The 25,476-nt window shown below is 45.6% G+C and overlaps 2 protein-coding genes across 3 annotated transcripts in view; both read right to left on the bottom strand.

The window, feature by feature from the left end:
• Nucleotides 1–176: 176 nt before the first annotated feature.
• Nucleotides 177–4,039, bottom strand: ctsla (cathepsin La). The gene is made up of 8 exons (XM_085180043.1): nucleotides 3,885–4,039; nucleotides 2,905–3,041; nucleotides 2,704–2,826; nucleotides 2,365–2,517; nucleotides 1,456–1,680; nucleotides 1,118–1,286; nucleotides 859–976; nucleotides 177–580 (listed from the first exon to the last, which is right to left on the bottom strand). Exons 2-8 carry the CDS (start codon nucleotides 3,031–3,033, stop codon nucleotides 481–483), a joined length of 1,017 nt encoding a protein of 338 aa, XP_085036169.1. The 5' UTR covers nucleotides 3,034–3,041; nucleotides 3,885–4,039; the 3' UTR covers nucleotides 177–480.
• An 8,611-nt stretch (nucleotides 4,040–12,650) lies between these two features.
• The window catches only part of dapk1 (death-associated protein kinase 1), a 77,621-nt gene continuing 64,795 nt past the window's right edge, over nucleotides 12,651–25,476 (bottom strand). For both annotated transcript variants that reach the window (XM_085179947.1, XM_085179946.1), the window contains 7 exons: nucleotides 24,436–24,652; nucleotides 20,243–20,428; nucleotides 19,955–20,152; nucleotides 19,483–19,621; nucleotides 17,662–17,782; nucleotides 17,363–17,551; nucleotides 12,651–17,010 (listed from right to left, as the gene is read on the bottom strand). In XM_085179947.1, the coding sequence (XP_085036073.1) occupies nucleotides 15,715–17,010; nucleotides 17,363–17,551; nucleotides 17,662–17,782; nucleotides 19,483–19,621; nucleotides 19,955–20,152; nucleotides 20,243–20,428; nucleotides 24,436–24,652 (2,346 nt within the window). In that variant the 3' untranslated portion in view covers nucleotides 12,651–15,714. The remainder of the gene's footprint in view (nucleotides 17,011–17,362; nucleotides 17,552–17,661; nucleotides 17,783–19,482; nucleotides 19,622–19,954; nucleotides 20,153–20,242; nucleotides 20,429–24,435; nucleotides 24,653–25,476) is intronic.

Below are 25,476 nucleotides of genomic sequence, written 5' to 3'. Positions count from 1 at the left end.
GCAGAAGCAGAGCTGAAGCTAACATTAGCTAACTCAATGTTAGCTAACTTCATTAGCGTTCTAGAGTAATATTGTGACTTCTGCAGGGTTTAATGTTGACGTCAGTTTGATTCATAATCAGATGAGGAAAGCGCTCGGGGTGAAACACGTCTTCAAAAACAGTCCTGAGTCCAGACTAGTGTTTTAAAACTTTAATTGATCACAGTAAAAGTAGAAAAGAAATCATTTACAATGACCATAGCAAGTGGTAATGATCACTTACCAAGTAGTACACATATTTACAGAGAATAAAACGATGAGCTAATTTTTTTCCTGACAACATGAAGTAGCAGAAAACAAAAAAGGGCAATTTCCCTAAAATCAGTGTTATTGATGGTGAAACCTCAGAATCGCCTGCGTGTCTCACGTCGACTGCAGCGTCGTCCCTCCTGTCCAGAGCATTAGAATAAAACACTACGGTGCTACGAGGTGGAGCCGGCCTCACACCAGGGGGTAGCTGGCTGCTGTCGCAATACCACAGTGGTTCTGTCGGTCTTTGGCCATGTAGACGTAGCCTTTGTTTCCCCAGTTCTCACTCCAGCTGCAGAGATAAGAAAACAAAAGTCAGGAGGTGACTGGTTTGGTTCCTTTGTGATGCAGAGACGACGACACAAAAGGCCTGAAATGGTCCTATTTACATTAGAATGACTCTCATACATATCAGTGGAGCGTTTTCCATCAGGCTGAGAAGTCTGTGACATTTAGGAGCTTTAACACCAACTGGAAGTGAAATTCATCAGCATTGAAAGGAAGAAGTGAAACTACTCTGAGTGGATTTTACACTCTCGAGTACGCTGCAGCTGTGAAAGCCTGACTGACCTGTTCTTGACGATCCAGTACTTCTTGCCGTCCACATCTTCTCCCTCGAAGCCGTAGCCCACCAACAGCACGCCGTGGTCCAGCTCCTCGCTGCTGCACTCTGGCTCGTAGTAGATTCCTGAAATTTAAAGCCACGAGTCAAACCTGCAGCTCAGTTTGAGCATGAAACCTGACGCAGGAACTAGTCAACTACTCCTCGCCTGTCTGTGCATTTTAGAAGCTTTAAGTTAAAATGGGTTTATAAGAGGCAAACACCGACCTGACTGGTAAAACTGGAAAGACTCGTGGCCAGCATCAATGGCGACTGAAATGGGTCCAACAGCAGCAACGGCCTTCATCAGAGCATGCTCGTTGCCGCTCTTAACGTCCACGAAGCCGGTGTCATTGACAGAGTTGTACTGGGGGTCGTAATGGCACTGCTGGTCATCCTGAAAGAGGGAAGGTGGTGAGTGAGGACAACACTGAGCTGTGGTTAGCGCTTTTCTTTAAAACACTAATAGAGATGAATTAAATGATCAGTGACTCAACTGCTGACAGGTCAGTAAAAGACAAATTACTTCTTTTCATTTGTGCTGAGGACTCGTGAGAGATACGTACGGTTCCCAGGTAAGGGTAGGACTCCTCAGAGTCCAGGCCCTGGTTGTCCTTGACGTACTGGAAGGCCTGGTCCATCAGACCTCCGTTGCAGCCCTCGTTACCCTCGGGTCTGGAGCATTCCACCAAGTTCTGCTCGCTCAGCGACACCAGCTTGCCGGTCTTCCTGAACTGCTGACCCTCCAGAGCTCCGGTGGAACTGAAAGCCCAGCAGGAGCCACACTGACCCTGAGGAGAGCAGACAGGACAATGATGGTGAAGAAATGAAGGAATACGATGTGAGAGTTTTGTGGCTGTAAACTTCTGCAGAAACTAAACGTATACACCCACATGCTGCACCTTGGCCTTGTTTACAGTGAGCTGGCTCCACCTGTTTGACAGCACAGAGGGAAAAATGTATGCAGAGGGGCGGAGAGAACAGGCTGTGCACTCATGGAGGAGGAGGGGCATTGGTGTGAGTGCAGTAAATAGAGAAGATGACTGTTTGCAGGGTCTTTGTTATCTTCTTGCAAAACATTTACAGCAATGCCCTTCAACACATTTGGAACAATGCACATGACATCAGGCTTAATGCAAACAGCTGACGTAAAGAGGTGCGTCTTACTGAAGGAAAACAGACCACACTGTGGTCATGAAACCTGCAGGTTGTGCAGGATGACTCAAAAAAATCATCTAAAAGGCATTTATCAGACAGCCACAGTTCACCTGATGATGCACCGTTTGGTTTGTTACAACCACACGAGGTGTCACCTGAAAAAGCCTCCTTCTGCCTCCTACTTGCAGCCTGATCTAATCTACAGTCAGTAAAACCAAGGAAGCTCCACCTTAATTACGCATGTGCTGCCACAGGGCCTCGAGCAACCAGGGTGAAGAAAAAATAAATAAATCAAAAAACCAAAAACCAGCTGTTACCTGATCCTTAACGGGAGTCACGTAGCCCTTATCCCTCCAGTCCAGAGAACGAGGGGCCTCCAGGAAGTTGGGCTCCAAGAACAGGGACCCCTTCACCTTTCTCTCTGCTTTGTGCTTGTAGCCGTTCATGAGCTGCCTGAACTCCTCGTTGGTCTGTGGGAACAATGTCAGGAATGTGAATAAAGCGACATCATGCTGCACTTTACACCTTCAAACTTCTATATCACCTTTATTTTTGCATGAGTCATGTTTTCCAGTGATATCTGCCTCATTCATCTTTCCAAAGGCTTAAAAGAGCCTTGATATGTGTGTGTGTGTGTGTAAAAACCGCCGGCTCACCATGTCTCCAAAGTGGTTCATGCCCAGGCTGTAGGTGTGTTTGCCCATGGAGTGCTCCAGGTTGTGCAGCTCGACCTTCTTCAAGTTTTTCTCCCACACCATCCTCCTCCAGCCCTCCTCCTTCTGCAGAGACAAAACTCAGTCAGGCCTCGGCTGGACACAAGAGCCCCAGGTTTTACAGAAAGAACAACAATGCATCACCTCGTGGTATTTTTTAGCGTGCCAGCTCTTCCACAGGTTCCAGTGCTCATCCAGCTGTGGGTCCAGATGGGGGGCTGAGAGGACCGAGCTCAGGCCAACAGCGAGTACAGCCAGCAGCAGCTTCATCATGGCTCCTACTGCAAAACAGAAAACAGCGTCAGGATCAGATTTCAGAGGCGCGTTTCTGAAGAACTCAGCCCTGGAGTTCTTCACAGAAACACGGTTACTCAACAGTCCTTCTCTTCTTATTTATTACAATGACTAAGTATTAAAACACATTCCCGACAGCGCAGTCATATCCTCCCCCCCGGGCCAAATGTGGGGCAACAGTTAGGCCAAACACACAAAAGGAGCCCGCTGGATCCCGGGATTAAACTAATAATAATCATCAAAGTGTATCCAAGAAAATCGATGCTGCCGATTTCCTCATCGCCAATTTCCTGCACATTCCCGACCGGAAACGAGGCCAGATCCCGACAATGAGCCGAGCCTGTTTGTGTTTGTGCCGAGTCACGGGATCGGCTGTCCCGGCGCAGAGCCAAGAAACCGGGCCGTCACCGAAACTGCTACCAGGAAACCGAAAAGAAAACCAAAACTTGACCAGCATCCGGCCAGAAACACCACCTGATCCACAGCGGGCCGGGGTCCCGGCTTTTCTTGATCTATTTAACGCGAAGAGGCGAAAAAGCAACGATGGCTGCTACCGAAGCACAAACCGCAGATCACCGCACACACAGCCGAACGAAACACAAAGCGATGTGTGTGATGGAAACAACAGCAAAATGTTGATTATCATCGCTAAAAAAAAAACATTAAATTAAAAACGTGCTAAATTAGAGATTTTTAAAACGGACACTGGTACGATGTTTATGCTAGGTTTAAAAGGCGAAAAAAACAATCCTACAAATAATTCTGATTAAACTTCCTGTTTCTAAAACGTAATCGTCAGACCTGAAAACGAGATTGAAAACTTCACTTACTCTAAAAACTCTCGACGCTGAAAGTGAAGAAAAATAACCTGCTGCAGTAACGCTGCGCTAAACTTTATAAAGGCTGCGCGGACACCCCAGCTGCTCCGAGGCTGCCCTGTGATTGGTCCGCTCTTGTTTGCTCCCAGGCTCCGCCCACACGGGGGTCTGATGTCATCATGCCAGCACGTGATTGTCCCCTCACCAGCTCTGCGGGTAGCTGTTGTTGTTGTCGATAGTTTTTTAGATAAGCGCGATTTTAAAAAGAATTGATTTAATCAGCGTGTTTTTGTTTGAACGTGTTTTCAGTCACAGACCCTCTGATTTATCCCAATGCTGCTCAATACCGCTGATTACAGACAGAAGTACTCAAGAAAACAAAGTACATCCAGCAAACTATTAGTAACAATAATTTATTCTGTGTGTTACTGAAAACACGTCTGCTTTTGTACTTTTATATTTCTGTGGTGTGTGGGGGACTTTTTAAAAAGTTAAACTGGTAAATAAATATACTGTTACTGAAAGTGTGTGGAGACTGAAGTGAAACCCCCACAGAGAAGCAGGCCTGCAGGTTTTCTGCTGCAATTTGTTGTTTAACCAGAGCAGGAAATTAGAGAAAGGCTTCCAGATTCATCTGAAGACATGTCGTTTTCTTTGTGTGAAACTGCGACTGCAAAAATAGGTATGGACAACAAACACCCACAGAAGGCCTCTCAGTGAGTTTAAAAGTTGCACAACAACAGGAGCCTGAGCTGGAGGGTAAACACTGAATGTTTGTTACTGGGTCATAAAGGAGATTTGTAAGGGGGAAAGTTGTAGACAGTGTATGTTTTTGTATTTTCCTTCAGTGCACCCCGCCAGCACCAAATTAAAGGTTCACTTCAATAATTTTGCCGAAGTAAAAACAGGTTAAATTAATCCCTTTTTAGGTTATTATTTAATAAAAATAAGAGCTGATGATGATAGATGGAGAAGAGTAGATGATATATGATCATATCATTTACTCTGTAAAATGAAGACGGTGCACCATCGTTTCCAAAGTATACTTTGTGATCCTTCAGGCGTTAGACTGTAACAGCCTGACAACGACCGCATTAACATACAGAGCAGCAGAGACGGGCCTACATGAATATACATGAATATACATGAACACTGACCCTGAGTCAATCAGTGTTCATGTGACTGATAAGACTGAGGGACTCTGAACAGGCTGTGATAGTCTGACTTACATCATGACATTTAGATTTTTATTACTCTGCAGGTTCAGATTTAAAATGCATGTAAACTGTGATGCACTAATATGTTACAACTTTAAAACACAATGTGTGGAAGTTTACACATGTGCCCACTGTGGCAGGTCCGTGTGAATAAGGGAGCAACTAAAAGCAGCTTCTTCTCATGATAATGCATCAGCAACAGCAGTCCAGTAATGACACGGTAATAATGTAACACAGGAATGAGACGTTTTGGGATGCTGCACTTCATCATAACAAAACTGCTGCACAAACATCTCAAGTTCACTCTGGATTCTGGAGCTTTTGCTGGTCTGATTTCTGCACGTGTGTTCATCTTAACACCTGGACTCTTACTGGCTGTAGCTCAGATGAGTTCAATTTATTTTCCCAGAATCCATCCTCACTTGACGTGGCAAAAAACGCTGCCATGGACAAGCTGCTACACAGAAACTCAGCAACTTTATAATTTAGGACCTCTGAGATCTTTCGTTCGGCCCATCAACACAAAGATGGATGTTTGGGCCTGAAAAGTGATGCCAAAGCAGAAGATGCATGTAGTTTGATAACAGTTGTTTCTCTTTCTTTACTTTGAGCCCAGTAAACAGGTGAACGCTGGTCGGAGTGTTTTGCTGCCTTTGAGCAGAGCCGGGTTTCATTTCTCCTGCTGGTTTCATCCTAATGCTGCGATACGGCTTTAGTTTCATGTTACCTACATTACTGCAGCGCGATGCTTCTGAACTTCTCCCCAAACTGGTTTCAGCACACTGAGTCTAAACCACACAGTTAAATACCAGCAATGCACATCAAACATCTGCCAGCAGCAGCAGTGATTCATCCACATCTGCCCCTCTGTCCGTGTCATGCATCTGTGTGGTCACATATAGGAAGCGGTTAAATTAGCGCAGCATCGTTCTTTACTGTACTTGCATGTGTCTCTGCTGCTGAGCACAGCAGGCATATGACTGTGTTGCTCAAGCAGAGGCACACATGACGACTGGCCGAGCGTTTTCTGTGCGGTCATCCACCAAAAGCTTCTCTCAGAGGAATCTGTCAACACGATAACTGCCAGTGTGTTTCTGTCTGAACTTTATCAGCAGCAACAAGTTTATCAAACAAATGTGATTTAAATCAATCAAGCACGCTGCAGAGGAGCGCACACAGTGCTGGCTTATGAATGGATTTTCCTTCATGGTCTGAGACATCATGTGGACCAGCAAAGAAGCTAAAAAAGAAACTCCAAATGTTTCTGCGTCACAAGAATATTTCAGATTCATGCGTCACCTTCTTACAAAACCATGAACCATCAAAGATGTTTCCCAAATTTGGCTGTTTGGATGAAGCAAATTTAGATTTCTACATATCCACAAACACAGATGAGCACAGTAACAAAGTCAATGCATGGAAGTGAAACAGCTTTTACACTTTGAACTGCAACGTAAGAAAGATTTGATCTTTGAAAGTAAAGATTGAGGCAGCGAGGACCAATGAGAAACAAGATCAGAATTAAAACAGAGTTTGGATGTGCTGCTCTGAGCACAAGAGCCTCTCAGTGTTTTTGTAAAAATGAAACTGTTTAGTTCCTAAAACTAAAAAAAACTCATTATGCAGAATCATTTTATTACCGGCTCATGATGGTTTTATCACTGTGTAAATATTTTAATGCTGCGGATGAAGACGCTCGGCACTTTGTGAACTAAATGTTTCTGTCGTCGAGGCGACACATTCCTCTGATGTTTAATCAGCACAAACTCTCCGGCGGGTTATCAGCTGCTGCGCGCGTCTTCCGACCCTGAAACAAAGGTTAACAGTGATCAACACAACACACACTCAGTGATACTGATGATTGTCAGTGATTGTTTCTGTTCACAGAGTCATTCAAACGTCTGCAGTCGTCATCGCTGAGGTGCAAACGGCCTCATTACTCACAGAAACACAAGAGTGAAGTCAAAGCAGCAAAGAGACGAATGTTCAAATGTGAAATAAAAATCATGCAAATTTAAATATTCCAAACTTTTAAACTATTAGAATGAGAGAAATTCATTTGCTATCATTTATTAAAATAAAATAATGCAAAAATAATAAAATAAAAATAAAATAACAAAACTGGTGATTAAATTTGATAAAGTAAAAAAAAAAAGAGCAACTCATTAACGTGAAAAAGCTGCAGTCAGATGAAAGTGTGTCCACGGCGTTACGTGAAGCGTGCACGTTACAATCAGCCACGAAGAGCAGAGGTCACATGTTTGCATAGCGTCGTAAATATTTGCTTTCATAACAAAAATGTATTTTTATTTATTTAATTATTCGTGTTTATGTTGCTTCACTTTTTAATTTCAGTCATAATTAATATTTTTTTTTTAAATATTTTCATTTTTGTTTGTTCTTTGTGTTTACATTGTTTCATATTTGTGCCAATAAGAACGTGTTACAGAATTATGATGATTTTTAACCACATTTCTTCGTTTAGGTCAGCGGTCCCCAACCCCCGGGCCTCGGACCGGTCCGTGAGTCGTTTGGTACCGGGCCGCGAGAGTTGAGGCTCAGGTGTGAAATGTATAGTTTTCAGGGTTTTTATCGGTTTTCAGCGTTATTTTGTTATCGTTTATATCATTTACTCGGTTTTCCTGGGTCTTTTCACGTGTGTTATGAATAAATCTTCTTTTTTTCGGTACCGGTACTAGTTTTATTTTGTCGTATTTATCCGCGACACCTTAAAGGCCGGTCCATGAAGATATTGTCGGGCATAAACCGGTCCGTGACGCGAATAAGGTTGGGGACCGCTGGTTTAGGTGACTTTTACTCAAACTTATTTTCGTCCACATCACAAAAACAGGTTTCTGTTAAACACACAAACTTTATTTTCACTGCTCATCTTAAAATGTTTTATTTTCTTCACGTGAAGCAAAAATCTTGAAATGCATTACCTTGTGGTTGTACGGTGCCAGGAAGTGGATTTATTGAATAAACTTCCATATTAAACACGTTTGAAGAAGCTAACTAGCGACTCATCGGTGTGTCACACAGGCCCGTTTGGACCACCTTCATATTTCTGGACGGGGATCATCAGAGTCACTGAAGTGTTGCATTTTTGTAGTTTGTTTCCAGTGTTTTCTTTCAGATTTACTTCCTGATGATAATCCTGATTTGAGCTTTTTGTTCATGCAAACATCGGTCATTGGTTCTTAGTTAGCGATGCGTCGCTGTGTCGATAGATCAGGTCTGTAAGCAGAAAGCACAGATTACGCCTCTACGTCAACGTTATGTGCTCATCATGTCTTTATCTTCTGTTTTGAAAACCCCTTAAACGAGATTTATTGTCTGATTTTGACCAGTCGGTGAATATTTAGTGGATTAAGGAAGTGCGCTGCATGTATGTAATGCAGCGTATGGAGTCAGCTGATGCTTCTCTTGTTTCCAACAAACTTCCCTTTGGCTTTGCTGACAGGAATGAAACCAGTTTGTCTATACATGAAGTCTTTACCATCACACCCTCGGATGACCGACACGTTTCAGCACAGTCACATGTCACGCTGACTGCGTGGAGGTAAACAACAGTGACCATGTTGACTTGTACAGTCAGACTCCACAGCTCCTTTTCTCTTTCTATAAAGGACATCAGACACAAAGCAACACATGAGAAAAGACGCTACAGGACAAAAGACGAATCACGGAGACGGGCAAGACCAGAGGAAGTGGAAACAGCAAATACAGAGAGGATCGGAGGATCGGAGGTTTTTTGGCCTGAAGAAGTGATCAGAGACTTTCAGTTGTGACTCAGAGTTTTACAAACAGGTTTGGATGGTTCCTTTCAGTCATGTGACTGACGTGGCCGTTGCACTGTCCCATTTGTTTACCTGGAGAAGCTGTTGGTTTGCTGTTTGCAGTGCGCTCTGGGTCATTATTGATCAGAGTTCTTCACAGCAAATCAGTTTTGCAATCACAACAATCACGTCATCGATAAACACTGGTGACCTGTGACCTTCGGCAGCCACGCATGGCCGTATCATAACATTCTTGCACCATGTTTGACAGATAAAGCTGTAATCAGGTCATGGATTCAATGAATCTCCTTTTCCCTCGTGACCCTCGTGACCCTCGCGGCCCTTATGGATGTTTGTGTTTGTGTTTTTGAGTGTAATCAGATGTTTGTCGTAAACACAGGTTTTTGCTGTTGATGATCCGACTCATGTATGGTTTTAAAGACTCAGATTGTTGATTTGGTCGTTCCTAAAGGTTTCTCCATCTCTCTCACAGGTTTAGTTTGGATTTCAGTCTCAGTTGCATCAACGTCCGTTTGGACGTCTTTTTGAAAAGAAACCAAATACGAGATTAAAACCTGGAATCAGCTGAAGATCTTTTATCTGCTCATTATGTCAAAGAACTGTTCATCAGACAGTTCAACCACTTTTTAGGCCTTGAAAATATGAGATTATGTTTTAAAATGACACTAATTTCCTTTTTTAATGCAACGTTTTGTAAAAAACCTTTGAATTAAAGTTAAAATATCTTTGTTTGATTTCAAACCCAGTGTGCTGTTGCACAAAGTAAAACTAGAGTCCAAAAACGTGTGGGCCTAACTGTACATGAAGTGCAGTTAGAGTAACAACAGGCAGTGTTTATGTTCACTGAATTAACTTATATGTGTTAATGCATTCTTTGAGCATTTGCCTAATATGTTACCAGAAGATTAATAAGAATCAGAGTATTGATATTAAATGTGCTAAAGAAGCATTTTGCAGGAGCTGCCTGCACCAACCAGCACAGACCCTGTAAACAGAACCCTCGGCAAACTTTCCCAAATCAAACCAAACGATCCTGCTGTTGCTCAGAATCAGGTGACAGGTTCAGAAACATGTTCAACAGCTCGACTTCTTCTCTACAACAAATATTTCTTAACAACACAGAAAGTTGGGACAGTTTCCAATCGTGTGAGAGTCTCTGTGGGTGAACTAATGTGACGTCCCTGCTGCTGAAGCTGCACAATGAACCCAGAGGACTGGAAACAACTCGGTGTGGAATTTGGAGAAGAGCAGGCCTCTGTCTGCAGCCCTTATTTCACAGCAATATCCAAATCTTTCTGATCCACATGAATCCCAGAAGGTTGATTCAGTTTGTCTGGACATATTGTTTCAGTGCAGAAATATTTCACCATTCGATCAGATGACTGACAGCAAGTTTCCTAAACCTATAAACTGTATGTTTGCTTAACGACCAAAACTATCACCAGTGACTAACAATGGAATAACATATGGAAAAGAAATAGTAAAAACTCCCACTCAGAGTGATACAGGATGAACTTTCTGGAGCTACATGATCACCATCACGATGTGATCTACATTAAGTCTGTCAAGTAATCCTGCTGCAGTCATCAACATTTTCTCGGTTTTTGCCCGTTTCTTTTTCTGTAAAGCAGAAGCACTCTGTAAAACATCTTAGCGTTCACTGTAACGCTGATCAACGAAAACAGGAACAACCGCAGGTTTCTCTTCAGCTCTGCAGCCACAAAGAGTCAGAAGAATTCCTTCAACTTGCAATGACTTCACTCATTTCTTTAGAAATTAAAACATTTTTAATTAGAGAAAAAAATTATTCACAACCACATCTAACAGGAGCTTTAATAACTGCTGATATTTATAATCTTTTCTAAAGCCCCATTCCTTAAAGACTGCTCAAAGTTGTTTCGCTATTAATTAATCTTAAAATTTACATACATCATTTTATCTTTGTTATTAAAAGACTATGTAGCAGCCGTCTTACCTAATTACGGGACGATTTTTAACCTCAACAGTAGCTGAGCACATGTAGAAGCACGGTTTATTTGAAGATTTTCATTGAGGATTTAGAGTGCATCGTAGTGTAGCGCTAAGTTACAAACGATCTTCTTATGGCCTTTGTGTTTATCCTGTTAGATAGACAGGCCACTCTGTACTGCAGTGGTTTGAATCGTATCTTACACATTACAAACAGGGAGTCTTCTTCATACATAAAAGGTTGTCATGGAGTTCCACAGGGCTCTGTGCTAGGACGAGTATTTTTTACAGTATACATGCTACATTTAGGCAATATTATTAGAACCATTAAACTACAAAAATATATACAAAAACCCTTTTTGTATGTAAGTATATGGCCAGCAGGCACCAGTATATGTATATGAAGACCGTGATGGATCTTGGAGACTTTTCACCAGGATATACAAACATATATCGTATTTTCCACACTATAAGGCGCACTTAAAATCCTTGAATTTTTCTCAAACATTTACAGTGTGCCTTATAATCCGGTGTGCATTATGTATGAATTCTTGTTGTACTTACTTACTTTGAACCGATTTTATGTGGTATACGGCGCTCAAAAATCTGTCAAAAAATGCTTTAGTATGACTTTGCTAAGCTACGAAGCTGCACGGCTTGATGGATTGTTGGAGCATTACGGCTGCCGTAGTGAGGAGCCTCGCGGAGTAATCTGGGTCTAAAACTCTGTTACTTCATATCACAAAGTCAAACGAACACTGCAGCGTCACTGAGAGTTAAAAACTGTCTAAATTCTTTCATCTTTAATAAAACAATCAGCGTTGCTGCTTTACCAGGTGTAACAATTAAGTTTAACATCCAGGCATCTATGAAAACAGAATTTATTACATTTAACGGAGTTAGAAGTTAGCAGGAAGTTAGCTCGCTAGCTTCCACCTAAACATGATATAGCATGTTCTGACTGAGAGATTTCTGAAATAATTCAAACGTACAGCTCTGTTATCACTTCCAACATAAATGAAGACAGAAAACTAAACAGCAGTGACGTTTGTAGGGTTACTGAAGTTGGGCTAGCTGGTATATAATGATGTGCTACGTGATTGCTAGCTACACAGCTATGTTAGCATAAACAGTGGAGCTGCAGGATTTAAGCTAACACTTTTCCACTCGATAAAAGTTAACGTGAGGGTTCCTGATGGTTAGAGACAAATACAGTCGCATGGCGGGATGCTGTAAACGGACCAAACTTCAGTCAGAAGAACAACTGAGATAATCCATCCACAATACGAGGTTAGTCATTAATATACTGCAACAACACGGGAATAGAGCCGCTATGATAGAATACAGCATTAATGAATCAATGGTACAGAAGTGGAGGAAGCAAGAAGAACGAGTTCAGTTCAGTTGACTTATCTGTTTTGTTTCGCTTAGCGCCTTATGGTCCAAAAAATACAGTATGTAGGTTTGCTTACTTAGAAAAACAGAGAATAATGTAAAATTGAACCTTTAGTTGGATCTTACTAAAAGTTCTTAAAGACTGCAGTGTGTAAACTTTCTTTGAGTGTTCGGTCAGTGCAAACTGCAAAGATGTTTTTGGAGCTCATCTTTAAAGTAAAGTCAGGTGTGTCAGTCCTTTGATACGTGTGCAGACACAGACAGACAGGCTCCTGCTAATATGAGCAACCGAACTGCACATTAGAGTCATTGAACCAGCATTAATCAGCCCACCTGTGCTGGCACGCTGCACCTGTACAGTCTACTACGAACACTTAAATGATGCAACCACACTGGCATTAGGTAAAGAATTTATTATAAAATGTATTACACTATAAAGTGTCAGCAGTACTAAGAACATGGCATTCCAGGACATGCTAAGGATGTAACATAAATAGCAACAGAAAGATTTGTGCAATGCGGCGACTATTCTCCAAGGAGGAAAAGTCACCCGACAGTAAAACCGAGTCGGTCCCTCCTCGTCGACGGAAACATCTCAACCTCATCAGAAGCTTCCAGGGAGAAGAAACCGAACAGACAAACTCATCATAGTGATTCTCAGTTTTTACAAAACGATCCTCTGAAACACAGAAGAGTCTCTTCCCTTTCCGAACGCCACCTCTCAGCTCGTGTACTGTACAAGGCAGAAAGAGGAATGAACGAGTGTGTTTTAGGCACACAACATTGGCAATGATTATACACAACTCCAACAACAGCTTCAATAAAAAACAGAAAAATCAAATCGTTTCAGATCAGTTTGGGACATTTCCTTTCCTCGTGTTCCTGCGCACATGTTGGCGTCTTTGATTCATCTTTATTGTCACTATATGTTCAGGAAGGATGTGCAGTACATTCATTTTTGCCTCAGCAAAAAACAGCTTAACAAAAAGCTTTGAGTATTTACATCACAGCTGACAGTTTGCTGTGTTGATTGGCGAGAAGAAAGTTTAAATCTGTGAACAGATGGTAACACTGGAGGAAGAGAAGCTGACAGCAAATACTGCACTCTGGCACGGAGCTCGTCTTTACACAGCGCGTCCTGAAAAAGTCCTTTACATCCGTCAAATGTAACTTCAGGAATGAAACCGTCCGACGCACACGTGCGCTGAAAAACAAGCTTCAGAGTGAGGGGCACAAACGTTACAAAACACCAGCTCGCACAAAGTGAAAATGCTTTTCTCTGACATTTCTGTCAGCAGCAGCCTTTGGCCTTTTTCAGCTAACAATACTAACATCACGCCGCCGCTTCCCTGTGCTTGTGCTGACCGCGGCCGGGCTGCGGCTTCATGCTTCACAAAGACAAACTGAAAGAAGGCATGAAGCCACGCGCGGCCCGCCGACAACGAAGCTCAAATTTAGCTTGACAGAGGTGGCGTGGATGCCACTGTGCAAAACTCCGCGGACGGCAGCTTGATTAATGACGCCCCTGCGCCGGCGATAACGCTTTAAAAACCTGACGAGGAGGCATCGAAGAGGCGCGGCGTCAGCGTCTACTGTAACCGGCTGCTTGCTTAAGAGAAGTACAAAAGTACAGAAATCATCCCAATTATTAAAAAATCACCTTTCTGATTAGAATTTTAGCGTTTTAGTGAAACTTTCTATTCAAAGTACTCAGCGTGAGGGCGTCCTCAGCCCACACTGAGGGCGTCCTCAGCCTGTGATGGGTGAAACATTTACTTTGCAGCTTGTTACACTTTAGAAAGGTCAACATCACCCAATTCGACACAGTCCTTTAGAAAACCCTCCTTTTTCTGTAAAAATGGCTACGCTTCCCTTTGTGTGAATGAAAGACGATGTTTACAGAAACACTGATGTTTACAGGTCCCAAAGTTTCCCTGGAGTTTTCAGGAAAAGGAAGAAAAGGAATCGCAGATATTAAAATTCGAGTACAAAGCAGAACGTTGTGTTTCTAAGGTTTTGGTCTGAGCAGAGTCAAAAACACGAACAGTGTTTAAATCCATGGTGACTCCATGACACCACAGAGATGGGATATACCTAATATCTTAGGCACTGAAGCCCCGCCCACCTGCTATTCTGACCTACTTTTAGTGAGGGGCAGCCAATCCGAGGAAGGCTAGCTTAAAGTGAACGGGGCAAAAACAGCTCGTTTCAGGCCAAGATAAACAGATAAATGCGCATTAGTTTGCACTGTGGATCATGCAAAGCTGCTCTAATACACCAGACTGCTGTTACCAAGTAAGCTGCTCTGGATTGGCAAAAAAAAGTGAAAAGTTCTCTTGAATATGCAAATTACATTTACATTGACATGGTCTGATATGATGTGCACTCATAAAACTGTTTATCTGATACAAGTTGATGTTTAACTCACAGCTGCACACGTGCGAAGGTCTGAACAGCGATCTGAAAACAGCAGCTGTGATGGTGAAGCTGAGGTTTGACTTAGACTGTCGAGTCCAGGAGACTTTAAAGTCCAACTGGAGACCTAAACTGTAATAAGAGTTCATTCAAAGACAATCACGGGAAGTTCTGGGAGCTGTAAAGGTTTCAGCTGTTGGATGGAAGAATATAGAAATATGAACTGAGGATTAGCAGGAACATCAACAAACACCAATCAAACATGAAGGACATGGGTCCACCCACTGCTAACACGCGTCGTCTCCACAAACACATCTGTGTGCGTTTGCTTTTGTGAAAAGTGAAACTTCGTTTTCAAACCTTCCAGCACCACATGGTCTTCTTCGTGTTAGTGACAGCCGCCAGATAAATAGACGTGTTAGAAATTCATTTTACTTTTATATCAACAAGGCACAGTTCTCCAAACATCTGGAAAAGACTTCTGCTTTGTACCAACGAGACTGGCTGTGCTCTTCAGGGAGGTAGAAGGCCACCAAGGCACTCTGAAAGAAATGCTGTAGATGTAATAAACGCTAAGCTGAACGACCACATTTCACATCAGTAAACCAGAAGCGAGGAGGGAGCTGATATTAGATGTAAGCGATGGATGGAGCGAGCAACACGACACACTCAGCCCTCGGGTTCGAGCGTGAGGTCCACACGTGCAGCTGCCATCTTTCTGACCACACGTGGAGATTAGAAAACGGCGCTTTCTTGGAGTGAGACTGGAGCGTGACAGCAGGAGGGACGTTAAGAAGCAGCAAACAACAAGATAGAAAGAGAAGAAAAACACAGAATTCCTCTTTGGAGCTCGGAGCGTTCGGTTCTTTCACGACATTCGTAGCGGGAGGAAAGCTCGGCTGTACAGGTGTGGCGAGCACAAACACAACATCTGGTTTGCACGGCAACAAAACGGAGCGATTAAAGTGTGAGCAGCTGGACCGGAAAGATTGCACGAGTCCGTCGTGTCAGAGCGACCTCCCGACGTCTGGCGGGGACAGCGAGCCCTCAGCGGGAAATGACGGAGCTGATGGAGTTGTACGACGTGCCGCCGTTGCAGGTTGGCGGGTAGCCGTTGGCGGCTCCTCCCAGCGCCTCCGTGTTAACCTTAAACACGGGCGACGCTCTGAGCAGGAAGTCCGCGGCGTCGCGCCGGCCGAGCTCCCTCAGCTTCGCCATCAGTACACCGACCCTGCTGCCCGCTCGCCCGCTCCACTCCTGCAGCAGAGCCGCCGTCGGGCTGGGCTGCAGCGCCGCCTGCTGGGAGTCCGAGTCCAAGTCCAGCTCAGAGGTGCCGTTTGGAGTCCCGTTGCTGTATTTGGCCACCAATTCAGTGAGGCCCAGGTTCATGGCCAGCAGGCACCAGTCTTTCCCCATGGCGTCTGGAGGGTCCAGCATGCGGCACAGCTTCCGGCGAGCCAGCAGCGGCACGTCCGATATGTGGACGTCCGTTCCCAGAATCCCCTGCTGGTAAATTTCAGCGCAGCCGAACGCCAGGATGCTGCCGAAACTCTCACGATAGCCGCCCATGGTGTTGGTGAGCGAGTTCTCTCGCTGGACTTGAGCCCGGAAGAAGTCTTTGGGTTGGTAGACCATGATGGGGGCGTGGTGTTCCCGCAGCTGCTGAGGGCTCAGGTAGTATTTGGCGGTGAGCTGTCCGGGCAGCGTGGAGGCCAGCAGGTTCTCTGTTATACTGCAGAGGGTGTCCAGCAGGGTGTAGCACTTGGCCCGCTCAGAACCATGTCCACGGACCTGAATCTCAACACCCTGCCCGTGGTTGACCAGGAGGATCATGGCCTCCACTCCTGCCTGGCTCACTTTGGCGCCGTTGGTCCACAGGTGAATATCTCCATCGTTGTCGTCGGCGCCGTCCTCCTCGGGCTTCTGCTGGTGGCTCCAGCGACACAGGTTCACCTGCAGCTTGTGGAAGAGGCCGCAAGGGAAGGGAGTGAGGTGCTCGGCCGGGACGATTCGGACGCCTCCGTAGAGCAGCGAATCCTCCTCCTCCTCTTCGGTCCAGGACCGGTGGAGGCCGTTTGTCTTGATGAGTGCGGGAACATCCACCATGGTGGGGTTGGTGACGTCCCGGGCGCAGACGTCCATGGCGTCCAGGATCTGCAGCAGCTCGTCCACGTCGCTCTCAGGCGCCAGGGCCTGCACCTCCTCCAGCCTGTAGCGCCCCCTGTAGTGGTGGATGGCTTTGGGCGTCTCCACGGAGAGCAGCTTGCCGAGGATGCTGCTGCAGAGCCATCGAGGCTCCAGCAGGACGACATCCTGCACCGTCTCACTCTGCATGATGTTGATCTGTGGAGGAGACGAGGGAGAAATGTGGGCGCGTGGACGTTTATCAGAAAAATTAGTGTCATGAGACGAAGACAGAATACAGAAAGAAGCTGATAAATATTTAAGGAACAACATTAACTGGAACTTTTGCTTCATCTGTGAAAAAAAGATGCAAATAAATAAATAAAGTTTTGGTTCCTCATTCAGCTTCCTGAGCTGCTCTGGCACACAAGCAGAACACAGTGTTCCTGCTGCAGACGTCTCACAGATGAAAACCATCTGGTTTGGTTTATTCAGGAGCCTGCAGTGCCCCCTGCTGGCACTCAGGAGTAAAACACCGACTCCTTTTTCCTGCTCCTGCTCAAACACTCACCTCCCCCATGCTGTGGAGCTGCAGGGCCAGCGTGCGCAGGTGATCCTGGCTCACCAGCGGGTTGATGTGCTCCTGCACGTCACTGACAAACTGCTGCCACGACATCAGCTGGTTGGGTCCGCTGAGCTTCCTCCAGGTCGGCAGAACGGCCAACAGACGCTCCGACAACAGCGTCATCGGACTGCACCTCTGCAGAGACGGAGAAGGAAGCGGCGACAATAAACGACCACGCTGCGTTTGTTCAGGTATGAGGACATTTAGAATAAAGAGGACACGGCGAGTGAGAGTGCAGAGCTCACAGAGACGACGCTGGCTCGAAGCTCCTGCAGGTGACTCCTCAGCAGCTTCATGTCTTTGGAGTTTGAGGCTCCAGCGTCCATCACAAACAGTTTGTCACTGATCTGCAGGTCGTTCCCAAACCTGGACCAAAAACACCAAACTTTGTAACAAATCACTGAAATCTGTGTAATTAATAAGTCTAATTTATTCTCATTTAATGTATTTAAACCAAAAAAATCCTGCAGGGATTGTTTGAGGTCGCATCGACTGTCTTGACAAAAAGCCGCTCGGTTTTTTACTCATCAACATAATCTCCACTGACTGACGGCACTTTTTAACTTTTTCAAGCATAAACATCAAAGCAACATTAAAACAATGATGTTTGACGATGATGTGATGACTGATAACATCACCACGAATGAGCTCCTGTGTTTGACACGATCAAACCAAATGGTTTAATCACCTGTTTGCAAACGGCTGTGCTGTCCAACATCCATTCATGGGACAGTTACTGCCAGTAGAACACGTGTTAACCTCAGACTAAACCTCCTGATGGCCACTAAATGAAAGGAAACGGTCTGTGAGGACGGACTCGTTCCTGACACACTCAGGACGGCTTTAAGCATCTGCTAACTTCTCCTCCAACAAATGAAAAGATTCTCAAGCTCTCCTGACTCTAGATCTGGTTTTACAAAACATTAGTTCTGCTTTGTTAGCGGTAGGGCTGCCACAAACGATTATTTTAATAGTCGACTAATCAGATCATCATCCATTGGACATAAAACGTACAGATTATTGCACCAGCAGCATCTGCTCTTATGTAACTATCATTAGCTTACAGCTTTAAGTGTTTAAGGTATGTGCTAACTAAAAATAAAGACAAGATGATAGTTTATTAAATTTTAATGAAATTTGCAGATTGTTTCGGTGAAGTTTAATAAACTCCTTGCTATCTAAAATATAACAGGACACCGGAGTAAATTCTTGAGCATCTCACACTTCTGATAATCAGCTGTCTGCTTGATGTTTATTCAGCTGTGTAAAAACTATAACTTTAATCTCAGCCAAACCGATTTACTCAGGAACAAATAAAATACTAAAAAAAAGCCAAACAATAACATTTTTAAGTTATCTAAGTGACTTATATATCATGTTTAACCTGAGTAGCGAAAGACGGCGGTGGGTTTGAAAACGATTTGCCGGGAGTCCGGTGTTCTCATGGCTCTAGTTAGCCTAGCCCCCGGCTAGCTATCGAGCTAGTGGCTAACAGACGTCTCCGAAAACGTCGGAGCGCTTTTGAAAATATGTGGTGTCTTGATAAACTGAGCAGATATTTGAGGTTTACACAGCTACATTCTCGCCTGAAAATATGTTAAACGTTTATTTTGTGACCCAGAAAGAATAATAAGAGTAATATTAAAACTAACTAGCTGCCGCCATTGTTGGAAACTGAGCTGGGCTGCGCTATGAATTCTGGGACACAGCTTCTTCTTCTTTGGGGTTTAACGGCAGCTGGCATCCTTGTACATGCAGTGCTGCCATCTTCTGTTTCAGTCCGTTATTACACTCTTAAATCCTACTACTTATTCCTGCGTCTTTTGTGATCTTACAAAGCTTCAAACGACGCGTCGACTATTAAATCAGTCGTCGACAATTTTGATAGTCGACTAATCGTGACTAGTCGACTAATCGTGGCAGCCCTAGTTAGCGGTAAAACTGCTGAATTTGCTATCTGTTGTCTCAGTAAGGCTGAGACGTCCGCTTGCTGTGACCGGATCATGTGACTGACGTGATTTAAGCTGGCACCACTCGGTGCAGTATGGAGAGGAGGTGCTCTTCACCTGTTCCTGACTTCCTTGAGCAGCGCCCTCTCTTTGTCGTAGCTGAACTCTCCGGAGAACGCTCTGGGAACGTCGGCGAGGTCGGCGTGCGTCGCCACCAGGACGACCGCGAGAGGCTGCTGGATCCGACCACCGAAAGCTGAAGAAAAGTTAAGATTGTGAACCGTCACAGTAGACAACTTATCATGTTGAGGTTGTGTAACTTTCTGGCTGCTGCAACAGCAAATGTAGTTCTCTCCGCCTCGCACGATTAGTTTAAATGAAGCTTCAAAAAGGCCAAACTCTTGGCGAATGATCAGTGAAAACTTTCTCAAATTACTCAGGAAACAAAGACTTTCAAACCTGCCGACTCTCTATTGTTGCAGCTTCTACTTCCTGTCTGCAGATCTGCTCCTAACCTCAAACATATCGATGTTTTTAAGAGAAAGATTAAAGTTGACCGTCCACCGACCGATGGTTGGTCTGTGCTTACAGATGCTCTCCTGTGGCAGGGTGAGGGCCTTCAGCAGGTTCAGCCAGTAGGTGATGTGGCCCAGCTGGGTCTCGTACGGCTCCTCCAGGCTGAACAGGACCACGTGGATCGCCGTGACATCGTTGGCCGCAAAATAATCGTAGGTGCAGTAGTAGACCGGGTTTCCAGAAAACTCCCACACGCTGAAATCTCCCACGCCTACAGAGAGGGAGCCGAGTGAGCTTTGCTTGTATTTTACACACAGGTTTAACCGTGAGCGTCCTCCGCGGGGATCCTCGCGGCTCTCACCGTGGATGTTGGCGTGCTGGATGTCGATGGCCTTGGTGGCCTGTTCGTCAGCCGCAGACAGAGCGCTGTGCACGGGGGAGAAGACCTCCAGCACGCCTTTGGTCAGGCTGGGCTCGAACATCATGCTGCGACTCCTCACGCTCACGTTCTCACAGCCGGGGTACAGGTTGGAAATGCTCACCGACACTGAAGAGACATGGAGGAGAAACCATGACAACCACCGGGACTACTTTCAGTTAACTCAGAATTTTTACTGATTTTTGTTTAGCAGGGAAACACAGGAGAAGCAGAGAACCTGCAGCTCTATGTTGCTGAATTCTGGCTCCACAGTTTGAGCCGGTGATGGTGTTTAGGACGGTTACAGCCGCCCCGCCTTTAGGGCTGGGTTTTAATAATCGATTCATCGATTAAAATCGATTCTGGCTTGGATAACGTGAAATCATTCATTAAAATCCTGAATCAATTTTTTATATAAATGTATTTTGCCCAAAATTCCAGAATCTCAGGTGATACGTCACAAATTTTCAACAACCACCAAACAGCTAAAACAGTAAATGAGAGCAGGAACACGATTCTGCACAGAGACGTAAACACACAGCTCGACCCGCCAACGGATCAGAATCAGTGAGATGTGACTTTCTTACCCGACGGCACGGACACGGTCGGGCTGAAAGCCGACAGCTCGCTGATTCTGATGTTTCAGCGGCTCCGCGCTTTGTGTTCACGCCCTTTTTGCGCTGATCATAAAGCTGTTAGTTTATCTCTCTCCAAACAATATTGACCGAACCAGCAGCAACAGAAGATCCAAACTAAGCTTCACATAAACATCGTCATGAACTCACTCTGACTTTTACTGTTTAGCTTCCACCAGGATAAAATCACACTTCATGCACAGCTCTCTCTCTCTCTCTCTCTCTCTCTCTCTCTCTCTCTCTCTCTCTCTCCTCTCTCTCTCTCCCCCCCTCTCTCTCTCCCCCTCTCTCTCTCCCCCCCTCTCTCCCTCCCTCTCTCTCTCTCCCCCTCTCTCTCTCTCCCCCTCTCTCTCCCCCTCTCCCTCCCTCCCTCTCTCTCTCTCCCCCCCCCTCTCTCTCTCCCCCTCTCCCTCTCCCCCTCGCTCTCTCTCTCTCCCCCTCTCTCTCTCCCCCTCTCTCTCCACCTCTCCCTCTCTCTCTCTCCCCCTCTCTCTCTCTCTCTCTCCTCCTCTCTCCCCCTCTCTCTCTCCCTCTCTCTCTCTCCCCCCTCTCTCTCCCCCTCTCCCTCCCTCTCTCCCCCCTCTCTCTCTCCCCCTCTCCCTCTCGCCCCCTCTCTCCCTCTCTCTCTCCCCCTCTCTCTCTCTCTCTCCTCCTCTCTCCCCCTCTCTCTCTCCCTCTCTCTCTCTCCCCCCTCTCTCTCCCCCTCTCCCTCCCTCTCCCTCTCTCCCCCCTCTCTCTCTCCCCCTCTCCCTCCCCCTCTCTCTCTCCCTCTCTCTCCCCCTCTCCCTCTCGCCCCCTCTCTCCCTCTCTCTCTCCCCCCCTCTCTCTCCCCCTCTCCCTCTCTCCCTCTCTCCCCCTCTCTCTCTCCCCCTCTCCCTCTCTCTCTCTCCCCCTCTCTCTCCCCCTCTCCCTCTCGCCCCCTCTCTCCCTCTCTCTCTCCCCCCCTCTCTCTCCCTCTCTCTCTCTCCCCCTCTCCCTCTCTCCCCCTCTCTCTCTCCCCCTCTCCCTCTCCCTCTCTCTCCCTCCCCCTCTCTCTCTCTCTGTACTTCAACAGTTTCCCGTCTATCCCTGAAATCTGTTTTCTGCATTATTCGTTTGCTTGTTACGCACAAAACTCCCATTATTTACAGGCTGTCGGCCGATGTTTTTTTTCTTTTACTTCCGAAAAGAAAACCTCATTTCTGCCGTTCAACAGGCCTCTGAACAAATTTAAACTTTTTAAAATTATACAAAATGCAAAACGCCGTGTCTCTAATAAAACCGCTGTAACTTCAGAGGTGATGTTCATAAGTTCATTAATGGTTTTCTTTTGTTTTTGATCTACTGCAGAATATTTTTATAAAATCCCAGAACAGGAAAAATCTCCTTCATGTTTTATCTTCAGCTACTTTGACACAAAGGCCTCTGCTGTGATGCTCACACCTTTGATAAAGTCTTGCGTGTGTCAGCTTCCTTTTTATAGATACAAAAATATGTAAATGTACTGATCTGAATTATAATATTTCTGACTGTCTGAGGCAAAATTTCCCAGATTCAAATCGAATTGAATCGAATCGATTCTAGAAATCGATACCCAGCCCTACCTGCTCTAACAGCGGCTGGTTTCTGCTCTCAGAGGTTGTTGTTCTGATCTCTGCTGCACTTCAGCGCGCGATCGACTGACTAATGCTCAAAGTATTTCAGATTAAGTGCAGATGTCTCTGCTGCAGCAAACACATCTGCATCATCTTTACCAAACACAGGGGGGCGCCATTTCACTGCTCATGAATCCCCTCTGCAGGGACAGTTTGGATTTTCGGGACCACACCTACAGCTTGTTTTTGAGGTCTTAATCACAGTAAAATGACATCCTGGTCTTTGGGTGATCACAGACATCGGCGTGACATCATCGCTGGTGTAAAGAGCTGGAGGAGAGAAGATGTTTGAGACGGACGAGTGAGCGTCTCCGCGGATAAATCGGGGAAAACGCCAGACGCCAGTTTTTCACAGCACAGTGAAGGACAAGTCAGAAACTCAGGCACATCTGGACACACATCCACAAAACAGATGTTTATCTCATCCGAATGTTTTCACTTTCTGATGGGATTTTATACTTGAATAAATAGATTGTAAAGTATTAGTGGCTGCAAATCTTTTAATTCCAGTCGTTGGGCCAAAACCTTTGTTAGATGTGCATTTTGTGAAAAACCCGTGTGTGTGTGCGTTCGTGTGTGTGTGTGACGTTTTCCTCTCTGCACTAACACAAAACCTGCCGCCGCCGTTTCACAGTCGGCTGTCACGGCTTCAGTTTGAACATGCAAGCGTCTGCTCGGCTCTGCAGACGATGATGATGATGAAGACTTTGCACCAACTGGCAACTGCAGGAAACCCTGAACCCATCTCGTCTTCTCTCATCCTAAATGTGAAGAAAATGTTCTCACGTCCTGGTTTTTGTGATCGGTGTAAAATCAGTGACATCCTTAAAGCCAACAGGTTTCCGCTCATTTTCTCGACGTGGAGAGAAAAAGCTGTTTTCATGCACCGTTTAACGTCAGGCGGTTCAGAGTTCAGCGAAGCTGCTCGTATCATCTCCTTTTACCGAGGAGCAGCTTCCACGACGAAGCCTCTCGTTAATGGAGCTCCGCGACATTTCAAAGTTCGCTACAAACAAGGAAATAAAAGAATATATCAGCGCACGCCGAGGCTGAAAGCCACGAAATCAATATGCAGCGTTCAGGAGGCAATAAAATATTGACACTCGTGTTTCTTTGTCTTGATTCACGTCACGTATCGCTGCAGAAACAACAAACGGTCAATACGGACCAGAGCGGACTCGAGACGCCGGCAGCCTCACAGAGGGAGGAGTCGGCTCACGCACCTGACTGTTATCAGCCCGGGCGTCACGTAATGGCTGCAAGCGGCGCATAACAGAGCAGCTAAAGGGGAGAGGAGGGCAGACACTGAACACGTCGTCACTGCACTTTCCTGAAAACCACGAACACCTCACAGACCTCAAGATATCCGAGCCTCAGAGCAGCACCTGAACTGTTTCCCTCTGCAGACAGTTGTTCCATTTGTGCTCATCTACATCTTATCAGGACATAACGAGGAGAACTGATCAGCTTTTATCAATTTCACCCTGTGAGATTCAAACTGCATCTCAGTACGAGACTGTCAGGGCTCATGTTCACGCTCACATCAGAGCAGCAGCAGCTGCGTCTACAACGTGGATAAAACCTGACATTTAATAAAATGAGTCATGCTGAAGTTTCCCTGAGACAGAAATGTGCGAGGGAGACGCCTCCTCTCATTAACTGCTCTCTGTGTGTCTTTCTTTGCTTTTCCCAACCAACAATCGCTTGTGTAGCTGAAGGGTGATCGGAGGGGGTGGAGCCTTTCAGAGCTGTCACCAGGTGACACACACCTGTCTGCACCTGCACAAACTCAGGGTCTTCTTGCTGTGAGGGGGCGGTGCTAACCGCTGAGCCGGTGACGACGCGACTCCGCCTGTCGGTCACCTACCGGGAGGTTTGGAGTTGACGGGCGAGTTGGGGTGCCGGGCCGCGTTGGTCATGCGCGTCCTCCTCCTCCTGAAGAAGCTGCGCAGGATGCCGCACTTCAGAGACTCCAGCAGCGTGCTCTTCCCGGCTCCCGAGTGTCCGAAGAGCTTGAGTTTGATCCGGGGCTGGACCGTCTGAGTGGGCCGCAGCTGCTGGATGTAGCTCAGCTTGTGGTTGTCCTGACACAAAAACACACCACAGAAGAAGACGAGCGTTTATTAAGAACGACATCGACAGCTCAGGTCACAGACACCTGTAGACGACCCAAAAATCACATGACACATTTCAACTAATCAGATTTTGTGCTGCTGCTTCAAACTGCAGAAAAGCTTGTTTAAAAATACAAATCAGCGTATTGTGTTGAAGAGATATCAGCTGATGTGGAACCAGAGCTGGGCTGTACTTTAGCTCAACGCCACAGGCAGCAGTGTCAGCTCCATCCAACAAGTTCAGTTCATTCAGTTTTATTTATACAGCACCAAATCACAACAACACTCGCCTCAAGATGCTTTTTATTGTAAGGTAGACCCTACAACAATCATATGACCCCCTATGAGCAGCACTTTGGTGACAGTGGGAAAGAAAAACTCCCTTTTAACAGGAAGAAACCTCCAGCAGAACCAGGCTCATGGAGGGGCGGGGCCATCTGCTGTGATTGGTTGGGGTGAGAGAATCAAAATCACTAAATCGAGCTAAATGTTGCCACTTAGCTCCGCAGGTGAAACTCTGCCCCCTGGTGGTGACAGAGAAATGTTTCATGCACAGGTTAGCTCGCTGCTGAGCAGGTGAACCATAAACTGAGGATGTGAGCTCCGCCTGCAGGCGTCCGGGCACGAGTCTGTTTACCATTCATTGGACAGAGTGGTTAAAAACAATGCAGGAAGCTTAAATGCTTTTATTTTGGTGGATGAACAGGACAGTAGCTGTGCTATAAGACTTCCTGTGTCTCAAACAAAACGTTCCACATCTTATGTGTCTATAAATACTTCAGTTATAAAACATT

The sequence above is a fragment of the Neolamprologus multifasciatus genome, chromosome 12 (genome assembly GCF_963576455.1).
Source record: "Neolamprologus multifasciatus chromosome 12, fNeoMul1.2, whole genome shotgun sequence".
Taxonomy (NCBI): Eukaryota; Metazoa; Chordata; class Actinopteri; order Cichliformes; family Cichlidae; genus Neolamprologus; species Neolamprologus multifasciatus.
Note: the sequence above shows the minus strand (reverse complement) of the source record. Positions and strands in the feature narration are given on the sequence as shown.

What these genes read in the sequence shown, in the direction of transcription:
- ctsla (XM_085180043.1), bottom strand. Translation starts at nt 3,033, where the DNA reads ATGATGAAGCTGCTGCTGGCTGTACTCGCTGTTGGCCTGAGCTCGGTC. An exon ending in TGAACCACTTTGGAGACATG is followed by an intron (nt 2,518 to 2,703) that starts GTGAGCCGGCGG and finishes TTGTTCCCACAG; the next exon opens with ACCAACGAGGAGTTCAGGCA. An exon ending in CCTACCCTTACCTGGGAACC is followed by an intron (nt 1,287 to 1,455) that starts GTACGTATCTCT and finishes TCCCTCTTTCAG; the next exon opens with GATGACCAGCAGTGCCATTA.